Source organism: Wickerhamomyces anomalus, assembly GCF_001661255.1.
Source record: "Wickerhamomyces anomalus NRRL Y-366-8 unplaced genomic scaffold WICANscaffold_4, whole genome shotgun sequence".
Lineage (NCBI taxonomy): Eukaryota > Fungi > Ascomycota > Saccharomycetes > Phaffomycetales > Wickerhamomycetaceae > Hansenula > Hansenula anomala.
The window spans coordinates 2,047,467-2,066,800 of record NW_017567113.1 but is presented as its reverse complement, the minus strand read 5'-3'; the positions used below and the strand labels follow the sequence as shown (position 1 = coordinate 2,066,800).

At 32.9% G+C, this 19,334-nt stretch overlaps 8 protein-coding genes across 8 annotated transcripts; 2 read left to right on the top strand and 6 right to left on the bottom strand.

Moving 5' to 3' along the window:
- Positions 1 to 10: 10 nt before the first annotated feature.
- Positions 11 to 2,293, bottom strand: RPM2 (ribonuclease P; the record flags this gene model as incomplete). The annotated part of the gene is made up of 1 exon (XM_019184985.1): positions 11 to 2,293. The coding sequence occupies one exon, from the start codon at positions 2,291 to 2,293 to the stop codon at positions 11 to 13; it is 2,283 nt and encodes a 760-aa protein (XP_019038697.1).
- Positions 2,294 to 3,018: 725 nt separating this feature from the next.
- ERG13 (hydroxymethylglutaryl-CoA synthase) lies at positions 3,019 to 4,471 on the bottom strand (the record flags this gene model as incomplete). The annotated part of the gene is made up of 3 exons (XM_019183648.1): positions 3,019 to 4,202; positions 4,251 to 4,353; positions 4,406 to 4,471. The coding sequence occupies 3 exons, from the start codon at positions 4,469 to 4,471 to the stop codon at positions 3,019 to 3,021; spliced, it is 1,353 nt and encodes a 450-aa protein (XP_019038696.1).
- Positions 4,472 to 4,852: 381 nt separating this feature from the next.
- On the bottom strand, positions 4,853 to 6,993 carry UFO1 (SCF ubiquitin ligase complex subunit UFO1; the record flags this gene model as incomplete). Its single annotated transcript, XM_019184184.1, has 1 exon — positions 4,853 to 6,993. The coding sequence occupies one exon, from the start codon at positions 6,991 to 6,993 to the stop codon at positions 5,104 to 5,106; it is 1,890 nt and encodes a 629-aa protein (XP_019038695.1). The 3' UTR covers positions 4,853 to 5,103.
- Positions 6,994 to 7,160: 167 nt separating this feature from the next.
- TRM732 (tRNA methylation protein TRM732) lies at positions 7,161 to 11,500 on the bottom strand (the record flags this gene model as incomplete). The annotated part of the gene is made up of 1 exon (XM_019182777.1): positions 7,161 to 11,500. Exon 1 carries the CDS (start codon positions 11,142 to 11,144, stop codon positions 7,161 to 7,163), a length of 3,984 nt encoding a protein of 1,327 aa, XP_019038694.1. The 5' UTR covers positions 11,145 to 11,500.
- Positions 11,501 to 11,706: 206 nt separating this feature from the next.
- On the top strand, positions 11,707 to 12,807 carry WICANDRAFT_33140 (uncharacterized protein; the record flags this gene model as incomplete). The annotated part of the gene is made up of 1 exon (XM_019182037.1): positions 11,707 to 12,807. One exon carries the CDS (start codon positions 11,707 to 11,709, stop codon positions 12,805 to 12,807), a length of 1,101 nt encoding a protein of 366 aa, XP_019038693.1.
- Positions 12,808 to 13,103: 296 nt separating this feature from the next.
- TIF11 (translation initiation complex factor eIF1A) lies at positions 13,104 to 13,630 on the bottom strand (the record flags this gene model as incomplete). Its single annotated transcript, XM_019185828.1, has 2 exons — positions 13,104 to 13,541; positions 13,610 to 13,630. 2 exons carry the CDS (start codon positions 13,628 to 13,630, stop codon positions 13,104 to 13,106), a joined length of 459 nt encoding a protein of 152 aa, XP_019038692.1.
- Positions 13,631 to 14,420: 790 nt separating this feature from the next.
- Positions 14,421 to 17,591, bottom strand: TPS3 (trehalose 6-phosphate synthase/phosphatase complex subunit). Its single transcript, XM_019182586.1, has one exon. The coding sequence runs from the start codon at positions 17,358 to 17,360 to the stop codon at positions 14,775 to 14,777; it is 2,586 nt and encodes an 861-aa protein (XP_019038691.1). The 5' UTR covers positions 17,361 to 17,591; the 3' UTR covers positions 14,421 to 14,774.
- A 573-nt stretch (positions 17,592 to 18,164) lies between these two features.
- WICANDRAFT_79990 (putative endodeoxyribonuclease) lies at positions 18,165 to 19,124 on the top strand (the record flags this gene model as incomplete). The annotated part of the gene is made up of 1 exon (XM_019184984.1): positions 18,165 to 19,124. One exon carries the CDS (start codon positions 18,165 to 18,167, stop codon positions 19,122 to 19,124), a length of 960 nt encoding a protein of 319 aa, XP_019038690.1.
- Between the last annotated feature and the right edge of the window lie 210 nt (positions 19,125 to 19,334).

The following is a 19,334-nucleotide window of genomic DNA, read 5'->3' as shown; positions in this document are numbered from 1 at the left end:
CGTATACATATCAAAATAACAATTTGATTGCATCCGCAATTGTTTCTGATTTGAGATTGTCAGAAGTTAAGTTATTTTCTTCAACAGTTTGTTTGAAAAACTTTGTCAATTCATCTTTAAACTCTCTAGTCTCAATGTTTGGAATTTCCACATAATAATTGTCCAAATCATGAAATTCAATAATCAACGATGCACATAATTCCAAAGTTTCTATTGAATTTGGAGACTCTGAAGTGAAAACCGAATTGAAAATTTTGTAAAAGCCATCATAATTTTCAAGTTTATCTAATTTGTAATCTTGAACCAATTTTTGGAAAAATTTTGTTTGAATGAGTTCTTGTGGTGACAATGCTGTTGTTTCGACAGAAGTTAAATATGATAAAAACTCAAATCCATTATTCATTAAGCATCCATGTAAATTCAAAATCTTTGTTGTCAGCTCAACGTTATTCAAATAGTAAAAAACCAATGGGTAGACAGACATATCAAAAGTTGTCTTTCTGATAAATGATTCTTTAATCACTTTTAAAACATATTGTTTATGATCGTATTGTATTGCAGAAATTAAAAATCTTGATATTGAGTCATTAATCATTACTGGGTCAATTAAAATGGTTTCTAAATTCAACTTGTTTAATTTTGTCTTTGCATCTGTTTTTGGTAAACAAACCATATAATTGTAGATTCTTTCAGCGTCATTAAATTCTTGAGTTTGATATAAAAGATTTGAATAAAATTCATAAGAAAATTCAGGAATCCAATCAATGCTATTAAATTGAGACCAAATTTCTAAAGCTTTACCAACATTTTGCTTTGAAAGGGTAATAATGTATGAACTTAACAGCATTGTTAATTTTGGTTCAAATTCTTCATAATTCTTAATAGTGCTTAATAATTTATCCAAAAATTTTGTAGCTAATGTAATTTCACCTATAGATACCAAAGTTGAGATAAATGTTGAATAAATTAAAAATTGCTTTTCAGCTAATAATGGTGATGTCAAGCTTTCAGTTTTGAATTCCTCATATAAACTTATGGCTTTTTCAGAATCATTGGTTAGTTTGCAATTATTTATTAAACCAATGTAATAAATATGACTCTTGTTGAAATTTTCTTGTTTGTCTAACAGATTCATCAATGAATCCATGTTCACAACGCCTGGATAAAGGTTCATACCGATTAAAATTGAATCAATTAAATGATTATCAAAATTTTGAACTTGTGAACAATTTGAAGCATTGAAAATATCAATTGCAATTTTGAAAAAATCTGCACCATTTGAACTGATATTAGAATCCAATGAGGATTTGATTGAACCCTCTAACAAATCATTAATAACAACGGAATAAATTGCTAAATCTGGTTTGATTTTATGTTGGATCAAATCTTGATAAACGTTCAGCATTGTGGACAGTTTATCATCTAAAGTATCATCAATTGATCTCTTAGATATTGAGGATAAGACAATGGTATAAATTTCTCTTGAAGGAACAATGTTGTTTCTTTTGATGGCCATATAATGAGAGTGTATTCTTCTATATCTATGTTGATCATACGCCACGTAAATTCTTTCACTTTGTTCACGTAAGAAAGTTGCATCACTCAACTCGATATCAGGTATTTTCTCAGTTGTAATTGGTTGAAAAAATTTTGGTTCTTGCTCTTCAGAGTTTAATAAGGTTGGTGATGACTTGATGTCCTCTAGTTTGTTATGTACTAATGCAGATGTGTGTAAATGATGTCTTTGGATAGCTGGTTGATTCTGCTGATTGAATAGATGTGATTGTGGTTGCAATGATGGTGATGGGGATAATTTGGCACTTGAATTCAATACATCAGTTACATTGACAGCGGGCACTTTCTTCAAAATCTGCTGATAGTTCGATTTGTTGATTGCTAGTGCTACCTGTTGTAGTTGGTAAGGGAATATGAGTGTTATTGGGTTGCTGAGGTGTGTGTGTAAAGAGTCATCAATTAGGGTGTTTTCATTACTTTTGATGGTGGCAGGAGACACAGCAGCATTGGAGGAATTATTATCATCATCATTCAGCAGGATATTATTGTTGGAGTTGTAGTCAAATTGAAGGTAGTTTGTTGTTGCTGAATTAGCAGGGTGAGGGTTTGGGTAGTTTCTTGCGCCATTTGATATTGATTCCAATGATAGCAGGTGGCTATTTTGTTTGATGTAGTTGAAGGATGAATCAAAGAAGGCGGTAGCGTTGTGCTTGGCCGCTGTGTGGTATCTCTTTGACGAGGTGTAGAAGTAGTTGTACTTGAAGCACTTGAATGGCATTGTGGGCACTCTTCTCTCTATTCTTCCTTCGCCCTAGTATCCTGTTGTTTTTGATTCAGCGGTTAACGGTTGATTGAGATCTGGAATATTCGCTTCTTTTTAAGCATTTGAAAAAAAAAAGGTTAGCCTCCAGATTGTTACATAAGCGCTGGTTCCGAGCCCTGTTCAAGACGAAGCTGATTGGCCACTTCAGATCCCGATGCTGCGCATACCAGGGCCCATACAGTAATTGGCTCGCTTCTATTCGATGCTGACAATTGACCAATACTCGTGAGACTATTATTTTATACGAAAGCGTAGTACTTGGTGAACTGGCAGTGCCAGGACTAGAGAGTGCACTTGTTCTGGTTGTCTTATTGAGAGGTCTATTCCGTTACAATACGATCAAGGCTTCAGTTCTAGTACATGTTTAAATTTGAAGATCAGACGTTGAAACTTTTTTTTGTGTCAAACGACGTCCCACGAGCTGTTGGGTTTCGGCTTTGTATCTGGTGAAATACAACAATCACTGTTCACTGATCAGCAATTTGTACACTAAACTTCGATTGAGACAGTGTAATGCTCAACCTATAATGAGTTAGGTATCAAGACTGTTTACCTGACTACTGATTACTCCTTTTACAAAATTTTGATAGCCTAGATGTCAATAGAATCACTGAACAACTACAAAATATTTTGGATTTGAAACGCAATTAAGTAGCAATCTGATGTTCCTATATGGTAACTTATTCCTTGATAGCATATTTACGGTGGAATTTGTCATTAACTTCAGTTAAATAATAAGAACCTGAAGCAATATGATCAATTGAACCAGTTGGTTTGAAATCTTTCTTCAAATGAGCAGCTTCTCTCAATGCTAAAGCAGCTTCATATTCTTCTGGTGAGACATAGTTTCTTGAAGCCAAAACTTTATCAAAGTTCAAATTGTTTGTAATATGTGAAATATCACCTTTAACAACAGCTGAGAATAATGAAGCAGCTAAACCTGAACCATATGAAAATAAACCAATACGTTTGCCTTGTAATTTATCATTACCAACATAGTATAACAATGAAGCTAATGAAGCATATAAAGAACCAGTGTATAAGTTACCGGTATTGGTTGGAATTTGTAATGCAGGTTGAACTCTTTCTTTAGTTAATTCTTTGGCCAAAGCAACAAAAGTTTTTTCAACAGTTTTATCAGTTAAACTTTCTTCAGGTGATAATTTAGCTAAATTAGCATCAACTTCTGGGTATAACTCAGGGTTTTCTCTGAAATCATTATATAACAATCTAGCATATGATTTAACAACTAATTTACAAGTTGGAACATGGAAGGCATTATAATCAAATCTTTTAGTGGCACCAACAGTCTTACTGGTTAATCCTTCAACACCAGCTTTCAAAGCTTTTTTAGAATAAGCAGCATAAGATTTATCTAAAGCTTTAACATAACAAGCTAAGGAAAAATGACCATCAACATATGGGTACTCACTAGTGAAATCTGGTTTGTAAAAATCATAAACATGTTCGAAATATGAACCTCTGATGTTATCAAAGACAATTGGAGCATCTGGACCAATCAATAAGGCAACAGTACCAGCTCCACCAGTTGGTCTAGCAGCACCTTTATCATAAATGGCAATATCACCAGCAACAACAACAGCATCTCTACCATCCCAAGCTGATGATTCAACCCAATTGATAGCATTGAAGACTGCATTGGTACCACCATAACAAGCATTAATGGTATCAATACCTTCAACATCGGTGTTTTCACCTAATAATTGGACTAAAACTGATTTAACAGATTTGGATTTATCTAATAGAGTTTCAGTACCAACTTCTAATCTACCAATAGAATTAACATCAATGTTGTAGTTTTTGATCAATCTGGATAAGACAGTTAATGATAATGAATAGATATCTGTAAAGTTAGTACGATCTCCTGTTGGCGCTTAACAACTATACTTACCTTCTCTATCGTTAACAAAAGACATGTTGGTTTGACCTAAGCCAATGGTGTATTTACCGGAAGAAACACCATCAAATTTTTCTAATTCAGCTTGGTTGATGGCCTTAGTAAGAGTTAGTAAAGTGCTTTAGCTGTTGGCGCTTAAGGATACTCACAAGTGAAGGAATGTAAACTTCAATGGCTTTGATACCAACGTTTTGTGGGCGAGCAGCGGCAGTCATTTTATGAATATGAAGATTGGGAATAAGTTAACTTTTCAAAATGGATGAATAAAAGTACCAAAAATTAAACGATTGAAATATAGTATCAATGCCCAATAATTAATGTAAACTAGTTGCAAGAAAGTTAGTTGTTATGTTGAACTTGGTTTTTTTTTCAACAAAAAAATGTCAAAAACGCGAAAAATGATCGTTTAAAAATATTGAGATTTTATTAGCTGATGTGAACAAAGGAAAACTGATTGATTCTTCGATGAATGGGCGTCGTTTGAAATCAACTTTTCTTTATTGAAGCTTGAAATTTTTTGTGGGTTGATAATTGCAAATGAAAATAGGAAAAATCAGGGAATACGTACCTCTTCTTATAGTCTGTTTTTTTTTTGCGCCAGTTGGTACGATCTCGTTTAAAGATTCAGAATTGACAGATTTCACGGTTGAATAAAATTGTTGAACTGAAAAACTGTGTAATAAAGGAAGCTCGAGATCAGGATCAATCTTTCTGTGAAATAGGCAATATAATTCAATGCTAGGTTACTAGCTCGGTCTTAGGTTTCTCTCTTTATTGAGCTACTCGATAAACTGCAAATATTCTACCTAATAATCTACAATAGTAATAACACTGGATGAATCCATAATCATTCGTACAACGATCTTCGCAACGCCTCCTGGATCTGTTTCTCAAAATCATCATCTTCAATTACTCGTGTGGCATTGCTTTCTATTGGTTCTCGTTTAGTTACGCTAGACTGTTCTATCGCACCGGTATAGTTATCACTTGAAGCACCACCATCATCCCAATTGTCATTTTTATGTTCTAATTTGGAAAGCTCAAGAGCTCTAGATAACTCTGCATCAACCTCATCACTATCTTCATCTTCAAGCTCTTTTCCAGTGTTGTGTGATTGATCATTTAGAGAATGGTTCAGCACCATTGCCAGCTCCATTTCTTCCCATTCGGTAAGATCCACTCCATTATATTTATCGAGTAACTGATCTTTTTTGTATTGTTCATGAGCTTCATAGTCTAACTCATCAACTTCATGTTTGATTTTCTTTTTCAACTTAACCTTTCTATCACTTAAGACACCAGTTAATAATTTCTTCTTCTTTTGGCTATTTTGAACATCATGTAAAGCCTTACCAAATTGAAAGTATTGGACAACATTATTAACAATCAAAACACCATTAGTTTGATTTTTTGGAGATAATTCAACAAATTTCACAGGAATCAAATAAGGCGGTTGAGTTAAAGGCAAATGCCTTTTTGGGATTCTGTTTGATACCAGTTTGATGAATTCACCAGTTAACACCTCATATACAGCCGCAAACCCATTATAGCTTCCCAATAAAACCACTGTGGAATTTATAGATATTGAACTGATTGGTGGTATCCCATCTGGAATTCTAAGTGTATCAAAAATAGGGACTATTTCACACTGCGGTTGAAGTAGACCCGTACTAGCTTTCAATCTCAAATCTCTAATATTAAAAGTCATGACTCTACCTAACTTAGTCACAACACCGAAATTACACCCATCATATCCTGCAATTTTCAAATCCCTACTTGAAATGGTTTTTGTTTCTAAAGCAACCTTCCAAATTTCATCCTGTTCACCAACAGATAACTTTGTTTGTCTGCCAAAGGAGGATCTATGATATGAATACACTGATAATTCATGATGATTTCCAACAATTACTAGTCCACCACTAAAATCAACTTCAAAGAAATCAGACCCTGAGGAATGTGGGATAGATCGCACGGTATCACTTTCAATAATGTAGACATTTTGAGAGTCTAATGCAACAATCAGGTTATTAAATCCTTTAACACTAATGATAGCTTCATTTGAAACATCAAATTCTTGTATGAATTCACCATTTTTCAAATCCCAAGTGAACAATTTGCCTTTTTCATCACCACTATAACACATTGAATCATCATTATGAATTGTAGTGACCATTCCTTCGTGCGCTCTATTGAATTCTGACATGGAGCTTAAAAAAGATCTTGTTGCCAATAACTTTCCAAAGATTTTACCATCAATTCTACCAAACACTGAAGCAGATGTGTTAAATGAATATGACGTGCAACCATTTGGAGTTGTCATTGGAATTGTAGTTTCTGTTTTAGCTCTTTCTAACGAGCTTATATTGATATCCCCTTGATCACTGAAAGATAACAATTTGGGATAATTTAAAACAACCTTCTCTATAGCTGTACTGTTTATTGTGAAAATTCTATGCATACCAGTAGATTTCTTCCAACGATGAATGATTTCATTTCTTTCAAATAACTCAACACTGTACCTGAACGAATTGGAACTTGAACTGAAATGGTTTGTGTGAAATCTCTTCATAAACAGATTCTTCCAAAGCTCTTCATCATTTATAATATGATTCAATGACTGACAGGTTTCTGCAATGTTATAGAGATCACTAACGTCTAGATAACTCAATATCTTGATGACGATTTCCGCCGGCAGCTTTAGAAAGCTAGTCATTTCCGGTTTGGTGACCTGGTCCATATTCTTTTTAAGGGTTGAAGGCCTTAATGGTGAAGCGAGGTACATCATAAATACCAACACGGTTTTCAACTACACGAGTGCGATGGCGATCAAGAGAAAAAAAAACAATTCGCGAAACCATTTACATAATATAGAAGAGATGCTTTAAAGTTTTATTATTAATCTATCTAGTTTGACAATAATTTTATTAAATAGTCATGTAGTTGGACTTGCTTAGCAGTAAGTAAAATATTTGAAGTATCCATATTAAGGGCCTTCAAGTATGAAATCACACCGTAAATATCTTCAAATACCTCTTCTTCTGTGGACCATCCCAAAATGCCATCATAACCTTTTTCCTTCATAAATTTTACCAATTTATCACTCATTTCAGAAAAGTGAGATTTGAGTAATTTGGTATCATGATCTGCTAAATATTCTATGCTGTTTTGAACCATTCTCGCTAATTGTGTGTGAAGCTCAGACTTGTTTCTATAAAAATTGGCTTTTTCAACATTGAACAACACTTTATCATTTCCACTTGTTGGACTAAAAGATGGGTTAAATTTTAAAGCCTGATGTAAAACCACATGTGCTGAAAGTTCATCTTTTCCAAAATTTTGAGAAAATTGATCTCCATCATACCAAGAAACCGAGTTTCCACCAAAATGCGTTGAAGCTAACTCTCTAATTTCATCGTCATCATCTGATAAAAAGTTGTAGAGTAACCATAAGACATCTGAAGTTTTACGTTCATTTAAAAATCTAAGAACAGATTTCAATGCTGACAACCTAATTTGATAAGGTTCGTTATCATCTGCATTTTTAACAGCGAGTTTATACCAAGACTCATAAATCTGGCAATTGTGACTTTTAGCTGCAATACTTCCTAGTAACTCCAAAGATGATCTTTTGATATCTTCACCATACACATCTTGTTTTTCAACAAATTCAAATATTTTGTTCGTAGAATAATCCTCAACCAATGGAATAGCTTTTGAACGAACATAAGTCCAACAGTCATCATCGTTAGCAATTTCAGAAAGAGCTGGAAGTTGAGCCTTTGATTTGGCACAAAAGTCGATGGCTTCCAATTGAACCTCAAAAAATGGGGACCTTAAACCTTGATTCAGCAAATCAACATCATTGCTTGAAATAAATTTGAAAACTTCTTTCATTAATAAATGTCTGGAGCCGTCGATTTCAAACTGGCTATTATTCTCCGAAAACCAAATTCGTGTTCTTTCAGTAATTTCCTCATTTGGGAACTCCTTGCAAGCAGCTGATAAGAGTTGTACGTAAATCATACTTGTTGAATAGCATTTGTTGTGAATAAAAAATTCATCAAATCTTAGGTACAATTGTTTTACTAGTTCCTCAGAGTAAACATTCAAGGATTTGATAGCTAGTAAATGACCATGCATCTTATTTTTGTTCTTTATACTGCATGTCTCCAATAGTGACACAGCTTCTTGATTTGGATCTGTTATCAATGCAGGCATGGCACGGGCAGCTGCTTCGCGAATTTTCCAGTATTTGGTAGCAAAACAAACTCTTAGCAATGGTTTAAACTCATCTAAACCATCATACCCTGGATTTGCTTCTAGTTTCGATAGTATAGTCAACACTGGGAACAAAGTTTCAAGATTTCCTTCAGCAATGGAACTCTTCAAAATTTTGATCAAGATTTCTCTAATACCTTTAAACCTTGAAAAAAACACTCTTGCGCTCATTTTCTTTCTCCCAAATAATCTATTTTGTAAAGCAGTGAATAACATTATTGAACAATTTCTAACAGACCAAATTTTGGACGAAAAAGTTGACAGAGCTAGTTCAAGACCTTCATAAATATATGGAGCAACTGAAGTTGCTAATTGAGATTCAATGAAAAGTGTTTTGATGCAATTGAAAGCATGGACTTGAGCTATATCCATTTTCTCACTTTCCGCTTTTTCATCGACTGGTTCTCTTGCAATCTCTAATAGCCTATCAAAGGTATATCTTAATAAGTCTCTTTCCACTGTCACAATTGCAGTTATCAGAAATGGTAATCCCCCTGATCTTCTTGTGATCAATTGAGTCTTTGTTTGAATCAGTGAAATATTAAAATCTAGCCATTTCTTGGACTGGTCAGTCACCATTTTTTGACAAATTGAAGCAACTTTGATGAATGTAGGATAAACAGCAGAGAATGCACCTCTATGACGAACAGTTGATAGTTGATCCAGCGCTAATTCACCAACTCTGAGCAGTTGAGATTTGGTTAATTCAAAGTCCAATAATCTCTGTAGCAATATGGTGGACTCCTTTGTTGCTCTCCACGCATAACTCAGAACTAATTGAGCAGAACCAACACCATATTGGTCACAGCCTTCAGGAGAGTCATGGCTTAAAATTTCTCTCACAGTTTCCCAATTCTTTTCCACAATCTGTATAACTTGTTCACAATCGGAAAATTTGTTCATTCGTTTTAAAATCAAACTCATAGCTTCAAAATAGCCGTGGACTGGTGAGTAAACAGCTTGCTTGATATCTGTGTTTAATGGAATATTCGAAATCAAATTTTTCAATATCAAATCATCATTTTGTAAAAGATATAAGCATTCAAGAATCATTGCGCCTGCTTCCGACTTTGTATAATCACCCAACATATGTATCCCTTTTTCAATCAAAATGCATTTATGCTTCTCATCTAAAGTTATTTTGGAAAGGACAAGTAATGAGACAGCATTCATTCTAGTGTCTTCATAGGTACTCAATATATTATCAAAGAACAACCTAATAAATGATTCATCAAACATTTCAATATTGAATGGATAGTAAATGTCTAATTTCACCGATATTTTGGAATCCAACCCTGTATCGGCTAAAAACTGTAAAATTTTGAACCCTGTACTTACTCTCTGATACTGAGCTCCAGGTTTTATCTGCTCTTTTATGAAAGACAATAACCATTTCAAAAACGATTTTATAATATTAACTTGTTCAAATTTCAATTGAGCTTCCTTCAACATTGATTTCTTTTCTAGTTTGGTTGCATCCCTATGGAGAGCATAAGCTGAATCTTTTATTCTAAAGATGAATTGCTTGAACAAACTATGAAATTCATTTCGAGTTTCCACTTCACAGTCAGTGAAATAAACATCCAAATTGTTTCTCATAATATCAAAGACTTCTGAACTGATAGGTCTTGAACCTTTTGGTGAATATGTCAACATTTGAAATATTTTTATTTTATAAGCATCATTAACCAAAAGTTTATTGACAACATCTAAAGAAACTAGATTTGGGAAAGGATCCTCTTCGATGGCCAGAGTTTGGCCAATGTTTAAACAGGTGATGAATAAATCAATATCATCTTGTAGGTCATTAACAAACACCTTGAAAGCAGTTTTAGAAAATTTAAAAAGATTTGGCAAAATATATTGCTCGATACCTCTTCTAAGTGCAGGATTTTTAATTCCCTGCTTTATTGGCGACCAATATAGTGAAACCCATTCCTCTGCGTGGTCCTCATCTGTGTATAGTTTCTTGTAAATTGCACTTACAGCTTTTCCTATTGGATTCGCCAGAGCATTTGATGACATTAATTGGATGGTGTCACTAACGAAACTTGGGTCCTTGATTATAAAGTAGTCATTTTGTTCAATTTCTTTGCATAGCAGCTCAACCAAATAATATTGAACTCTTCTTCCATGTGATATTCCCAAGGTTTCATCCGCCCAACTTCTGAACAACTCTTGAGGATTATAGCGCTTCAACAATGTTAAAAGCTTTGTGAAAACATCTCTCAGTGAGTTTGATAATGGAGCTCCAGTTTCATTACAGTAATCAACAACATAACGGAAAAGAAAAGTTGAATCATCGTTTGCAAATATCATATCACCAATGGTTTTCTCAAATTTTGGACATTTTGAGCACAGTTGAGATGCCCTGAGAAGCCAAATTGCAATTGTATCAGTGCATGTAATTCTATAGTTTCCAACACCTGTAGCGCTTTTCAAAGATCGTATCAATAACGGAAATGTCTTGATTAAAAAGTCATCATAATGATCAACTTGAACAGACTTTTGAGCTATGAAAAATCTTCTAAGTGAAGTCAACTCATCTATTGTGAGCTCTTGAACGCCTTCACATGGTGGATTTTCCAACGATATCATGTCACCAGCCATTATGAGCCCACACCAGCGTCTTGTTGTTTGAAAGAAGCACTTGTCTAGTTTCGATTAGATCTCAGAAATTTTTTTTTTGTATGGATTGTGTTCATTTTGAGCATCGCACACCGTAAACCGATAAAAGCCATTAAAATGATCGAATTGGAAGCAAATTGTTTGTCAATCGAAGTTTTGAAAGTGGAAACTTATTTACGCTAATATTCTGAGACATTTCACCTCCTAGATTCCCTTTTGAATTCCAATTTTCTAGCTAAATTTTCATGTAGGCTAAACCTTCCAGGCAGAGGCTCCTTCTAAACCTGTTGATCCTCCAGGCAGAAAACCTGCTGCGCCAACACTTTCGCGAAAACTTCTTCTTTGAAACGCCAAAAAAGAAAAAAAAAAAAAAAAACCAAAAACGTCAACAAAAAAGAGAAAAAAAATGAAACGTATGGTTTTGATTTCATCAACTTCTACAACTCAACTTCTAATAAAAATCTTCAGGTCAATCTTCCACCTTACACTCTTTTTTTTTTCAATTCTATAAGTCATCAACTCCATTATCATCAAATAAACGATTATGGTTGCAGATAAATATATTGGGCTGGCCCTTGCCATATCGTCGTCCTTCGCGATTGGTACTTCATTCATCATCACAAAGCAAGGTCTAAAAGATGCTTCAAAGCAAGGTTTTGACGGTGGTGGTCATGAATATTTAAAGAACCCTATATGGTGGGCTGGAATGTTAACCATGGCCATTGGTGAAATTGCAAATTTCGCTGCTTACACATTTGCACCTGCTATTCTGGTGACCCCTTTGGGTGCATTATCAGTTATCATTGGTGCTGTTTTAGCTGCTGTGTTTTTACGTGAAGAATTAGGAACATTAGGTAAAATGGGATGTGCCATTTGTCTATTGGGAAGTGTGATTATTGTTTTGCATGCTCCTTCTGATAAAGATATTCAAACAGTTGATGAGATTTTGGATTATGCCATGACACCTTTATTCATGTCCTACGTTTTCATTGTTTTGGTATTTGCATTAGTTATGATTTACAAAATTGCACCAATTTACGGTACCAAGAATCCAATCTATTATATTTCAATCTGTTCAACAGTTGGTTCCATTTCGATTGTTAGTATTAAAGCGTTTGGTATTGCATTGAAATTAACATTAAGTGGTAACAATCAATTCACTCATGTCTCAACATACATTTTCATTGCTGTTGTTGTTGTTTGTATTTTAACACAAATGAACTATTTCAACAAGGCATTGGATCAATTCGATACATCTATTGTTAATCCATTATATTATGTCACATTCACAACTGCAACATTACTTGCATCATTCATTTTATTTAGAAATTATAATGATGCTGGACCAAAAGATTCAATAAGTTTGATTTGTGGATTTCTAATCATCTTTTCAGGTGTTTACTTGTTAAATATTTCTAGAAAGAAGAAGGATCATCAAGCTGTTCTATTCAGTCAACATGATGATTTAGGTGATATTCCAATGGAAGGTAGTGTTGGTGCTTTCCAAGCCAGAAGATCATTAAATATACATAGAACTGCTGGTTCTCACTCAAATGAAAATGAAGAATCAGTTGGATTGAGAAGATTTGATAGCTTAAGTTTAGATGGTGATAGTGATCGTGAGGCTGATAGATTTCGTGTTTAAGCGAAATCACAAAAACGGTAAAATACATTCAGTTCTTTCAAACATTCATATAAAATTATTTTCATAAAATCATAATTATACGTCATCTTTGGGAACAATAGTTGTAATCTACAGCTTTTTGCAAGGAAATTTATACTAAAATCTTGAATTTTTTTTATATCATGATAAAATCCAACCCGAATAAATATACAAAACATGCAATTACAAACGATCTAATTTGAAATACATAACCAAATTAAGCAAATAATGAAAACAAAAGAATTTAATGAACAGAAATGAATAGTTGAGTGAATCGATTAGATATCATCAATATCCAATTCTTCATCATCTTCTTCATCGTCATCATCAGCAGCACCGAATTCGAAGTTGACATCTTCTTCTTCTTCGTGACCAAAAGTATCAGTTTCGTTGATTTTAGCATTTTCTGGTAATTCACCTTGAGATTTCAAAGCTCTAGCTTCATCAGAGTTATATTTTTGGATAACATCACATTGATCATCTTGGAAATCTCTTAAAGAGACTAAAATAATATCACCTTGACCCATCCAAACCTTCTTACGAAGTTTACCTCTAATATGAGCCATACGTTCAACACCATCAAAACATGAAGCAGTGACTCTACCATTACCTAACATCTTGGTGATTTGAGCATATTCTTGACCTTCATCTTTATAAGTCAATTCTCTCTTTTGACCTTCGTTATCGTTCTTTCCTCTTCTTCTGTTTTTACCACCCTAAAGTTTTGTTAGTGACTGAAGTTCAAATAGAAGAGAATATATCTCCAAAATATCAAACCACATACTTTTCCTTTACTTTTAGGCATTTTGACTTGATTGTTCTTATCCAAAAGTTTCTAATAAAAGACTTTAAAGTACCTTTTTTCATCAAATTTTTTTCTCGCCACAAGAAAAAAAAAATTTGAAAAAAAAAAAATTAATGTCATCTCTTATATAATCATTCGCGACTATTGAAAGTATAAACATTTAAGAAACAGAAAAACAGTGTACAATCGAATAAATCATCATCAACATCATCTCCAATGACAACCATGGATCCATTTGAAGCAAGATTACAATTCATACAGATACTGGAGCAGCTAAACCCGTCATCTCAGGCAATCACGAAAGGTGTATCGTTTGCCCTCAAGAATAAAGAATTACATGAAGATTTCCATTCATGTATCCTAGAAGTTTTAGATAGAATTGATTTAAATTCAAGAATCAATGTGTTATACTTCATTGAATCGTTAGTTTCAGCTATAACTACAAATATTTCCAAAACCAAAGATGAAATAAGTCCCTATGTTAATAATCTTGAGAATGATTTCCCAATAATACTCAAGAAAGTTGTACCTAATCAAAATTTAATAAATTTGAAAAGTTCAAGTGATATTTTAACAAATATTGAAAAATATTATAATATAGATAATACAGAATTGAGAGATAAATTTGAAGAAGTTTCGCTAGAGAATATAGATCAGTTATCTACTGAATTGGGTGAAGAAAGTTCAGGTTTCAAAGGTGCTTGGAGATTTTTAATTTTAAATAAACAAAATGGTTTACAAGAACGTTTAAAACAATTGAAAGGATCTAATAATGATGATGATGATGAATCAAAAGATGCCAAGGATTCAAATGGGTTGGATACAAAAGCAGTTGCAGGTGAAGATGCTTCTTTGAAACCTTTTTCAAAAGATCAAATCTTGAGTAGAATTGAAGCTGATAGAGAACGTCACAAGAGATTCAAAGAAGTTAATTGGATTGTCAATAGACCAAATGGGAAAATTGATTTCAATGAATTTGAAAAAATATGGGATCAACATGATGAGTTGGATGAAGATGATTACCAGGATTTACAGGATCTAAATCAAATAGCTAAAGAAAGTTATCAAGTATAGATATCATTAAACGTTTTTTTATTTTGATTTTATCCAATGTATACATTTTCTATTTATATTCCGTTACCATTCATGACGCAGCACTGTTTAAAACAGTAAATAATTCATTCAGACCTTCAACATGTTCTTTTGCATTAGAAACATCACCACCAAATGCAATGGTGAAAACATGATCAACATTTTTCAATTCATTTGCATATTCCAAAACAGGTTCAATAATTAATAAACTTGAATTTCCAGCAATTGTTAAGAAATCCAATTTTTTTGGTAAAAACTCCATTTGTTCATTACCACTAATTGGACTTGTTGGTGAAGCTGGTGTAATTAAATTAGCATCATTGATTTTACCAGTCTTTGTAATGTAATTGATCAATAATTTAACAGCTTTTAAAGTCAAATCTGATTCTTGAACAATCACAGTATTATTGATCAAAGTAGCATGAATATTTGAATCACTATTATTAACATGGAAAATTAAATCACCAATACTTGAACTTTTACGTTCTTGATCTTCAACTTGTTCAGTGTGAAATTTTAAAGTACATTCACCAATTTCCACATAAGAACCTGGTAATCTTTCAGCAAATGAATTTGCAACTTTTGAAGTTGTTTCAATCCAATCATCATTATTTTTGTTAGAAATTGAAAGCCATGGGCCACCATTTTTCAGTTTAATGAAACCACCATTTTCAGCAATCAAACCTAATCTTGGAACTCGGCGATAAAGTCTTTCTAAATCTATTCTTTTAAAAGTGGACAACATATAAACATCATTGTTGAAACTTAATTCAGTTAAAATTTGTAAAATTCTTTCAGTTGGAATAACCGCAAGATTTAAAATTATTAATCTATTTTGTGAATCTTTATAACTTGAAATAAATTTTTCAACATCCAAGTTATGATAATTTTTCTTTTCTTGTTGAGATCTCCAAGAATCTTCAATGAATTTTAAACTTGATTCAACCCAATAATCACAATCTTGTTTCATAACAACATTATATAAATTTTTCCAATTTTGTTCTTTTTCCGTTTGTGTTAAATTGAAAGCAATTTCATAACTTTCACTAACTTGTTTAATATCCCAAGGATTTATTAAAATTGCACCTTTTGTGAAAACATCTGCAGAACCTGTAAATTCACTTAAAATTAATGGAGATTTTTTTTCATTCGTAGCCACAATAAATTCATGACAAGTTAAATTCATACCTTCTCTCATTGAACTAACAACAAACAAATCAGCTTCAGAAATTAAAGCTAAATATTGGGCAAAATCAATATCTTGATGTAAAAATACAACTGGTTGAGTATTTGAAATATTTGGACTTAATGAATTGATACGATCCACAATTGACATAATTTCAGTTTCCAAGACTGGATCAGTAGCACTTGATCTAAGACAAACTTGAATTAAAACAGCACTTTCAATAAATTTTGGATTTTTTTTCAAAAAACCTTCATAAGCTAATAATTTTTGTTTAACACCTCTAATTCTATCAAATTTATCACGAGCAACAACCAATTGTTTATTTGGCCATCTTTCTCTTATTAAATGTCTCCAATTTTTAACCAATTCACTATGTTGTTGTTTGATTAATTTATTTGCATCAATCCCCACAGGTGAAGAGGCAACTTTTACAGTTTGACCTTTATATCTTAATTCATTATCAGTTATATCAGCTAATAATAATTTATTACAAGTTTGTAAGAAATGTCTTGCATATTCATCAGTCTGGAAACTAACAGAATTTGCACCTAATAAACCTTTTAATAAATTTTCTCTTTGAGCAAAACATCTGAAAACTTCACTTGATGGGAATGAAACATGTAAAAAAAATCCAATTTTAGCATTTGGTAATTTTGATCTAACCATTTCCGGAACTAATAATAAATGATAATCATGAACCCATATAATATCACCATCTTTATAAATTTCCACAATTTTATCAGCAAATTCTTGATTTAAATTTCTATAATGTTCCCAAGAATGTTCTTCAAAAGCTTTTGAATTTGGATTATCAGGGATTTGATAATGGAAAGTTGGCCACAGGATTTGTTTACAAAAACTTTTATAATGACCTTGAAAAGTGAAATCACTTGGTAAAACAGATTCTGAATGATAATCATTTCTCAATTTGTTTGTAATTTTTGTTTTAGTGTTATTAGGTAACTCATCAGTTGGAATACCAATAGTTCCTAACCAAACATAATCTTTAACAATTCCATCTTCCAAAGAAGAATTGATTGCATTTTTCAATCCACCATTACCTTTTGCAAATTCAACAACGTTAAAAGGAGCAGTTTCAAAAATATTTGATTTATCATGGTGATTAAAGATTTTCTTATCATTTGAGGAATAACCACCAAATTTTGGTAATTCATAAGTACGACCATTATCATAATCATCATCCAATTCCAGATTATTGATTGAATTTCTATGGATATTTGAAATGTTTTCTGTTGTTTTTTCATTATCAACATCTTGTTCATTAGTTTGATATTTTAAATTTGATTTTTGATGAATTCTTTTAACAGCAGGGACACCTAATTCAAAACGGTTTGATTTTTTAGGTTCGACAACTGAATTTGGAGGAGGTGAATTAACTCTTGATTTGGGGATAAAAGTTGAAGAAGTTGAACCAACTTGGTTTAAAAACATTGGTCTGTCAGATGATAATGAATTTGTAGAAGTGTTGTTTAAAGCTGCTAAATTTGTTTGACTTAAAGTTTTTTCCAATTCATCAACATTTTTAGTTGTAGCATTAGCTGCAGCAATAGCTAAACTTGGGGTTGAACTTGAAGGGAATTTTGAACCAGGATGGAAATTAGCAGTTGAGGCGTTTGGAGAATTTGCTTGAGAATTGTAGAAAAACTCCTCGACAGAAGAATTGTTTGTTTTATATTGATCATTTTTCTGTTGATGATTCAATATTGAAGCAGGAATTGGAGTTGCAGTTGGTTGATGAGATCCAACTGGAGAAACAGTGCTTGAAGCATTGATTGAAGAGGTTCTTTGCTTTGGGATTTGAATAGGATGGGATTGAGCCAAGGCTTCTATAGGAAGTTCATTGTTGTCATCATTCATTTGGAATTCCACCGTGTAAGGTAAGAATCTAGAAGGTTAGCACATGGTGACATATAATTGGCATAATAATGGTACTTACAAAGAAGCAACGATAAGCGTCATTTTGAGTTGTTGTTTTTGAAGCAAAAGATTTCAATTGCAATTGATGAAGCGCTCTGTTGGAAAGATTGGGATAACAAGTTCAATTTATAGAAGTTTATGGATTGTTGTTGTTTGTGGTTTTTTTGTATGGATTGCTACAAAAGGGAAAATTTGATCGTACAATTTGATTTTGACACCTTGTGTTTGCGCGAAACGTTGATGATGAATTGCTGGAAATTTTAAAGTCGAGTTTCCCGATGAAAATTCTAGAAGGATCAAATAAAGATTATTTTGATTATGCTGATAGATGCTCATTGTCATGTTTCTACCGAGTGTGATCCTCTAAGAATTGATGAGTTGGTGAAGGAATATGCTCAGTTTGAAGATTGTTTGAAGTTGATTTTGATGTCAACTAATCATATCGATTACCAATATGTTGACAAATTGGCTCAAGGTTTAAGTGTTATGGTTACACCATGTTTTGGAGTCCATCCATGGTATTCACATTTGTTCTCACTTGATGGGATCATTGGTAAAGAAGAGCATTATAGACAAGTGTTTGGGATCAAAGAAGAATCTAATCTTGATGATGAGATCTTGGATATCTTGCCAGATCCGATTGATTTTAACCAACATTTACAAATATTGAGGAATTTGATAAACAAGTATGATATAGTTGTTCTTGGAGAGATTGGATTGGATAAGTTGTTTAGAATTCCAACTTCTGGGTTCTATGGTAATCCAAAGTTTAAAGAATCCAAGGATGTTGTTGGATTAACTAATTATAAAACTACTATGGAGCATCAAAAAAGAATATTTATCGAACAATTGAAGATTGCTGTTGAATTGAATTTACCCATTTCTGTTCATAATGTAAAGACTAGTGGAGTTATACATGATATTATATCTAAGGAGTTGTTGAAAAGTGATTATAGTTCCAGTGTGTGTTTACATTCATATACAGGTTCAATAGAGACTTTGGAGTTGTTTTTGAAAAGTTTCAAGAAATCAAAAGCATCTTTTTACGTTTCATTATCAAATTTCATCAATAATAGTGAAGCTAAGAAACAAGAATTGGAAGGGATCTTGAGAGTGATGCCTAGGGGCAATGTATTGACAGAGACAGATATGACTATAGATAATATGAATCCAATTGAACAATTAAAGAGTATTAGGGGAAGTGTATTGAGAAGGGATGATGAAGATGATGATTCCTTGATTGAAGGTAATTACCATCGGTATTTAGACAATAGATGACTGTCAACAACAAGAGTGCCACTAAGCGCAAGTAGACATACGTTCTCCTCTTTATTAAGATCATATATCCCTTTCAAGAAATGCTAAACGACGATTGTTGATTAGTTTAGGCCTGAGCTTGGCTTGTGTCCAACAGAGGTGTTGACAATTGACACATAGCAGTTGGTATTCAACAAATTGAGCTGTACACAACAAGATGAAAAGGGTATA

Coding starts and splice junctions, on each gene's coding strand:
- TPS3 (XM_019182586.1), bottom strand. CDS start 17,360: ATGTTTTTAAACCAAGTTGGTTCAACTTCTTCAACTTTTATCCCCAAA.